At 33.1% G+C, this 8,365-nt stretch overlaps 1 protein-coding gene across 1 annotated transcript; it reads right to left on the minus strand.

Moving 5' to 3' along the window:
- Window positions 1-328: 328 nt before the first annotated feature.
- Window positions 329-6,086, minus strand: LOC148626047 (uncharacterized). The gene is made up of 2 exons (XM_088569652.1): window positions 5,995-6,086; window positions 329-4,171 (listed from the first exon to the last, which is right to left on the minus strand). The coding sequence occupies exon 2, from the start codon at window positions 3,294-3,296 to the stop codon at window positions 1,563-1,565; it is 1,734 nt and encodes a 577-aa protein (XP_088425778.1). The 5' UTR covers window positions 3,297-4,171; window positions 5,995-6,086; the 3' UTR covers window positions 329-1,562.
- Window positions 6,087-8,365: the final 2,279 nt, after the last annotated feature.

Genomic DNA, 8,365 nt, shown 5'->3' on the forward strand with positions numbered 1-8,365 from the left:
CCATGTTTTTTCATATTTCTGAGGCAAGTGTTGAGATAATATTGAATTACGAACTACTGTAACAGTTCTTCATTAGAATGAAAGTAACTTTACGAACACACTCTTGAAGGCTTTTAAAAAGAATAAATATTTATTCCAAAAGCTATCAAGTCATCAAAAGGAATACCCTTGTATGAATGCATTGTAGATAATGAACTTCCCAATAACAACCTCGTATCAGTTACAATTGACAAGGCTACAGTCAATGGGGCATTAATAGGTTATTTCGGTCTTTTTTTGTTCGAAAAAATTCAAGGTAGGTATTATCTAAAAAAAACACAACAAAGAATTTTCGTTAAAACTTTAATTAATTCTAGCATGAAAAATGAATAGAAGTTAAAAAAATCACGACTTATTACGGCATTATAGAAAGCAGAAAAGGATTTGACTTTTGAGGAAGTGTATTGTAATGCCAAATATTTCGCATAATCGGTTGAGCTCCCTTTTTATCTCCATTTTAAATCTGTTTTTCGTGATTAAACATCAAAATATAAAATGAGTCACATAATACAGTGAAACCTACCTAGATAGATCCCTGATAAAAAAAAATATCTGTCTAAACCAGGCACTTTTAAAAGTCCCAATGTATGTTTAGTCTTATTAAGAATCATGCAAGTTATGTAAAATGTGATACTCCTGAAAAGGCTACATATTTTTATTTTTGTTATTAAGATGCTTTATAGGTCTATATGATAAAATGTATTATTCATTCCAATCTGTCAGCTCTTAGGAGACAATCCACATGGAAAATCCATTTACAGAGTTAGCTCCCTTAATTTTGAATTCTACAGTACATTCTATATAAATTTTATCTCCTATGAACAAGGGTTATATGAAAAACCACATGTTACTTTCTGTTTACTATGACATTTTCAACAAAATATCGAAAATAAAAATATGCAGGCTTTCCAACCATGAATCACATTTTGCATGATTCTTATGTGGAGTGTTACTTAAAATGTATGTTTAACCTAAATAAACGAAAGTTTACAGCCAAAAAAGGGTTCTAATTAGACAGGTCTCACTGTGCATGTACACGTATAGAGAACAGAGATGATTGACAGTTTCGTATGAAGAATTTAATGTACATGTAAACAATTACAAATAAGTTTCCCTAGGTAAACTTTTTTGTTTAAATTTGAATGTTTTCTAAGCACTTTGTTCGTTTGTTATATACCTTGTCCTATCAAATCTATAATTTATTCTCATTAGGATGTCAATATATTTGAAAACTGTCAGAAAATCTATAGCCGATAAAGCCGGTATGTTGAACTCATTGCCATTTGAAATGACACCAATTGAACATTATTCCACCATTCTACTAAATGTTAGAGTGTAAATGTAAAAAAATGTGTAATTACTATATTATTGAAAACCCATGTGTCAGTTAGACAACCTCTATTTCTTATGTGAATAAGTACATTTACAGAAAATAAATCACAATAAAACATATCTCCTTTCAGATATGAGCACTATTCTGAAACGAAATATTACAATAGGAATTGTGTGAAAGTCATATAATGTTAGAACAGGCTAGTTCTCTGTCTGAGGTACCGACACGGTTGTAACGTAGACCACCATTGACTCTGAAGTCTATCCTCCTCACCGAGCTCTTTTAATGACAATTCTTTAGCTTTAATTAATTGGGCAGAAGTAATTGTTTTTAACCACCTATCTAGTTTTTGTCTCACCTTTTCATATTCGGTTTTGTCTTTTTCGTCAATGGTCGTCTCCTGTTGGTCACTTTTCAAAGGAGGCAATGCCGGAGATTGTTTGTCTTTATTTTGGACAACAACAAACGGACCGTCGCCATAATTTGCTTTGATACTATGTGCGACTTCTAGAAGAAACGTTTCTTCCATTTGACCGTGTTGTCCTCGCTGAAAAGCACGACCGAACCTTGCAATAGAGCATTGTGGGTCAACATTAAGCCAAGCTGAGTTTTGTTGAATATTTTGACGCTTGTGGTTAAGATATTCATCCCGATTTTCGAGAACATATCTAAGATACTGAAGTAAAACTGTGTGATCCACTTTGACTTCGTATTCATCTTTTTTCTTCCCTTTCCTTCTAGATTTTAAACGCTCCATTTCAGTTTGTTCGTCTTCAAGAATTGTCGTCTGTTCACATTTCTGATCTTCGTCTTCTACCGGAGACAGTTTTGATTCCGGAGCAGTGTTAGAGTCCTCAACAATTTTCAGGTTTTCCTCTATATCTACATCATTTATTTGTTGTTTACGTCTTCTTAATCTCCTCTTTCGCTTCGTTTCAATGGCTTCCAAGTCATATCCTGCGTCTTTCAAAGCTTTCTCGTGACAACTAAATGTACTTTTTCGCGGTAAATAATATTCCAGCTCTTTTTTCGTAAAACTGATACCATAACTTGACTTTTTAGTTTTTTGCGATTTGTTAGATCTAGCACTAATAACACTAGGTTCTGACTGAGATGAAGACGGTCGAGATAACGACACGGATATACGGGTATCATGTTTGTCATTCCTTAACGAATTACTACTTGCTTTACGACAAAGTACTCTTTCTCCTTTTGTTGGCCTATTACTCTTCCTTAATGTTTTGATGACTTCAGCATCAGAATCTGACAAAGACGAAGACAGAATTCTCGTTGACATGGCTTCCACTGTTTCACCGTTAAACGCTCGTTTATGTATATTGTTTTTATCACCAGAAACTTCATGGCTATCTATATTTTGATCCGATTGTACTATAGTCTGATTATTTGTTGACTTTTTAATCTCCTTCTCTTCGCCTTTAATATTCTCTACAATCGTTGATAGACCCATAGAGTGCCCTGCTCTAGTCCCTTTGCCACCATTAGGTGATGGCGGCATTCTATTGTTTTGTTCAATATCAGATTCCTTTGAACATTGCTGAGTATGTGTGATGTTTGTCTCCGGAGATTCACAGTTAGAATTATTGTCGTTGGATTCAAAGTTGTTTTCATTAGAAAATTGTTTTATATCCTGACTCACTTCGATGGTTTTATGATCATCTAAATCATTTTCTTCATTTTCTGTTGATTTATGAGATCCTTGCGTAATTTGTATTAAATTTTCACTTTCAATTTCAGCGATTTCTGTCTCAGTAGGTTGATTCGCAACTCCATTAGTTTCAGAACCAATTTGCCTTGACGTGACTTCAGTTGACGTCGGTATCTCTTTTCTTTCTATAATAGTTTTAACGTTTTGTTTTCGCTTTGAACACCTCATTGTTTCTATTGACTTTACCCTGTGTTTCATTTTGACAATTGGAACTAATAAAAAGTACGTCCGAACAATACACTCGAGATAATTAGTCAAATCCAATAAAAACAAAAACAAGCGCGTTTATAATGGAATAAGTGAACTTTGGTCGTTTTCTCCTGTTTCGATGCGTACTAGTCGTTTTATAGGTCCAATCGCCGAATTTCCAATTCACTAGTTTATTTGTCAATTACATGTTAAATTGATCATTCTTTTTAAATTCAATGTTTCCATTATAAGTCTATATGCCATTACCCCAGTCAATGGGGTGAAACTTTAGATTCTTTTTTTATTTAAAATAGTCGCATTCTAATAATTTATTTAAAAGTCCCAAATTATACATAAAGTTACACGTTCACACTTAGATTAAAATAAATCCCAAATTAAAAATATCCAAGAATTAAAAATCGGTCAATTTGTACAATCCAGTAATATTTTCAGACTGATTAAATATTTTCATAGCCGCGCGAATCTTCTTAACGGAATAGAGCACTGAATATTCCCATCTGCAATACCTTATGTCAACTTTTAACATTTAAATTTTTACACGTTATAATGCGATTATTTGCCTTTATATATTCCTTCCTTATCTTCGAGATAAACATATTTGCATTGTTACTATTGGAATGAGCTATACTTTATTCCTTCAAAATCTTCCGAGATCAGACAGTAATCTCCCTTGATCGATAGTTCAACGGAGATTAAATCCTCCCATGTAATTATCGCCCTTTACGTACTCTGTTCGAGATAGATTTTAATATCATAATGTTTTTATACTAGTTGTAGATAACAAAAGACCCTCAAACAGAAAAATAAAATACTATATCTTCTATGTTCACAGGTGAATTACTGCAGAATTAATACCTAAAAATCTGCAAAATAAATATGATACAAAACTGAATGAGTTAATGACATCTAAAGTAAATATTATTGCAATAATTAAAATGGCTGGTCGCTGTTGGCATTGATGATAAATGAAAACAAACTCAGGTTAATTAAAAATATAAGCGGTTGGTGGTATGTATGAGTGTTTGATATTTAGGAAGTCGATACTTATAATTGAAAAGCATAACTCTTGTACATTAGTACGTCGTAAAATTCAGTAAATGGCTGTTGAATAAAAGAATTTTTAAGAATACTATTAAAGCCTTGTGGACCACTTAATACCACAAACAGAGAGTCAAATATCTTACAAGAGGAAGTCAATTAGATATTGAATGTATGAATTGCGTCATATCTACTTGGACCAAGTCTATCATAGCTACATGTTAGTATAGTTCATACTTTTTAATGGAATTAATTGAGAGTGAACTCGCCGCGTGACACCTTCGCTTGCTTGGAGCATGTTTACCCCTAAAAAACGCCCATAATGTATATACATGCTCAAATATAACATTCATTTACTGGACATTTTAGAGTGCGCTGTGCTTTAAGATTTATAACACACTTACCAATAAGTTGGATTGTCTCGGACTGTAATTAGTTTGCTTCATGCAAACTTTCATATCCAACCTTCATATCAAGTCTCAACAAATTCCATATAACGGTAACGGAAGAGTTGGTCTTTCAAAATACTACGACGGACAGACAGATGGATAAAGCGGTTCATAAATACCTTCAAACTCTAATTGTGGGCGATTATTACTTACCAAAATGACATTCTACAAGCACTATAACAAATGATAGAGTTTTGTTTCATTTCTATATCTATTGAAGATCACTTCATTGAGTGAAATTTAAGCGTTGAAGACCAAAACGACAAATCCTGTTGAAGACGAATAAAACAACTGTTGAAGACCAATGGCACAACTTCTGTTGAAGAAGAAAACAAATCCTGTTGAAGAAGAAAACAACTCCTGTTGAAGACCAAAAACACAACTCTTGTTGAAAACCAAGAAAACGACTCCCTGTAGGAGACCAAGGGCACAACTCCTGATGAAGACCGAGAGAACAACTCCTTTTGAAAACCAAGGTGACAACTCCTGTTGAGGAGACCAAAAGGACAACTCCAGTTGAAGACGAAGAAAACAACTACTGTTGAAGACCGATAATATATTACCCAATTAAAGGCATATGAAGGCATGTCATTCTTAAAGCTTTGATTACATGATTGTAACAACAAAAGCATTAACAATGTGCAGTACTAATTTCGATTTGGTGCTGATGCATATCCAATGCATCAATATAGTGATGTGACATTTATACGATAAACGTCATGTACTGGATGCAATTTAACACTCAATGATCTAAGCAGACTAAGGTGAAAAGAAGTGTACTCGATAGGTTAAACCAAGAGTATCTTCTCTAAGTACATGTAGTGACTAAACAATACAATAGTAGTGACGGAATAAAATTCGCGTTAATATGATTAATTGAGGACGACGTCTTTATAACGTTTTGTTAAAAAATAAATCATAGTTGCTGTAAAACTGTAAAACACATACTTATTTTTTTAATATCTATACATTCAACTTCGCCCTCTTACAGGTTACATTTGCCTCACATTACATTCCAGGGGTTATAATTTTCTTGGATTTATTGTGAAATGGGCAAATGAAATTAAAACAAGACAAACCAATTGAACCCCCAAAAATACAAACCAAAAACAATGTAAACTAATATACCAGAAATTAAAGAAAATTAAAAACAAAAACAAAAACAAAACAAAAAATACAAAAATCGAAAGCCAGCTTACCTTTTTACTCAGGTTCCTGTTTCACCTCCAATGTTGATTTTTGTGTTCTCAAAATTAATCAGTTATATTGAGCATTACCTCTCACAAGACTTGTGGAGAACAAATGATTACTAAAAATGGTTAATTAACCGCATTCATAGCATTGCAAATAAACGATCAATATTCATTTCAATTCAAAATAGCGATAATTTTGTTACAATGAACAGTGAAATAAGTGAGTCGGTATAAATGAGGATTATTAAATCTACTTAATTTTCCGGACGTTTGTCTCAACTGAAGGTATTATAGGGAAACTAAAACAATTAACCCCCACCCCCATTTTGGACTTTAAAATTATTCCGGTTTAGACAGGTGTTCTGTTTACAAAGGTTGAAAATACATTCAAATTGATATAGAGGGACTTTAGAAAGTGTCTGGTTCAGACATGATTAATCAGGGTCTGGTTTTGGTAGGTTTCACTGTAACAAGAAGCACAGTTTAGATATAGATACGCGAGGACAGATCCCTATTTGAGCCTATGAGTTTCCTCCCCCTTTTTTCTATCTGACCCCAGACCCCCTGCCGTAATTTTGCCTACACTTCAATTTGGCCTCAGCTACGCGCCTGACTCCCTTTTACACTGGCACAAAATGTATACACGTTAGTTCTCCATTTCGGCATCGTTGGAATTTAGTTGACATTTCTTGTGAAATTTAAATACGTCATTCAGAGTTATCTTTCTTTCCACAATGAAATAAAAGACCAGGACTTCCACCTAAAAAAGCTAAAAAAAGTATTAAAAAAGTGGACAAATTAACTGAAATAATCATTTTAAACACAGGAAGTTACCAACTCTTGCGATTTTCATATTCTTCACCTCAAGATGGTAACAGACAAAAGAAACAGTATTTTTAAGGACAAGGAAACCATTCTTTAGTGACATATTTAATGGAACAATTTTACTGTGTGCAAACATGACAAGCGCTGTTTAATCCAGGATTTCAAGTAAGGGGGTGTAAATAGAATGAAAGACCAAGCGAAGCAGGGCAAGAAATTTTTCGGTGGGAAAATTTGTTAAAAATCAAGATTTCATGCCAAAAAATTCTCAATTTTAGGGATGATGGGTTCATTCTCACTTAGCCAACATTTTGAAAATTGATAGTCTCATCTGGCCAACATAGGTAATTGGGGTGTTAAAATAACATTTAGAAATATTGTTTTTATAACTGTTTTATTGAGGCCACCCAAAGGGCTACATTTATGTTGGGTAAAATAAAAAAAATATTAATGATATATTTTTAAAAGTATTTATAAAATAACACAAAACATTTTTTAATTATCTTTAAAAAAAATATATAAATATATATATTTCAAATATAAAAATAAAAAAATATAAGTTTAATTTTTAAATTCTGTAAATAAAATTTAATAAAATGAAATGACTGTTATTCTTAATTGAGAATAATTATTATTAATTGATATTAATAAATATAAATTAAAATAATTAAAGATAAGATATGTTCAGCTTGCACCACTCTACTTGACAGATGCATACTCACTATAGCTTGGGATGCTATGGAAGAGTATATAAATGTGGGGCCAACTAGCAGATTTATCATTTCAGTTCTCATAGCTAACGCTCAAGTACACGTAGACTTTCTTGAAAATGGCCGCGGTGGTCATTATTTGCTTCATAATGGTTACAAATATTCAATAAAAACTAGACGCAACGACCGTTGCTACTGGAGATGCGTCTCACGTCAATGTCCTGCTACTCTGACAACACTAGATAATGTTCCTGTTACCATAAACAACAACCACAACCATGACTCAGATAACATTGGTTTAGCAGCAGCAGCCTTTATTAATAAAGTAAAAAAGCGTTGCAGGGAAGAGGTGTCACCAATACCTTCCATTTTTGATGAGGAGCTTAGTAGTCTTCGTAATAATGAGTTTGACGATGATGTCAATGAGATGATAGAGAAAATTCCGACGTTTGAAAGTTGTAAAGCTGCACTCTACAGAAGCCGTTCTAAGGTGCTACCAAAGCTACCATAAACTCAGGCCGATATAGACCTCGATGAAAACTTCAAAAACACACCAGCCGGTGATCGCTTTCTTCTAATAGACAACACCAACAACCAACATCAGCGAATGTTAGTGTTTGCTACAGACAACAACTTGGAACTGTTATGCAACTCACAAACAGTGTTTGGTGATGGCACATTTTATTCATGTCCTGGGATTTTCTATCAGCTATATACATTAAATGTAATAACATGCAGACAATGTTTTTATATGAATATAGTGCTGATTATAAAAAAATACCATTGCTTTCATATAATAAAATGTTGTTATGTGTTATTGCTTGAAATTGTGATTTGATCAATTA

The sequence above is a fragment of the Perna viridis genome, chromosome 2 (genome assembly GCF_037379345.1).
Source record: "Perna viridis isolate PV_CMFRI_1.1 ecotype Kerala chromosome 2, ASM3737934v1, whole genome shotgun sequence".
In the NCBI taxonomy this organism is placed as follows: Eukaryota; Metazoa; Mollusca; class Bivalvia; order Mytilida; family Mytilidae; genus Perna; species Perna viridis.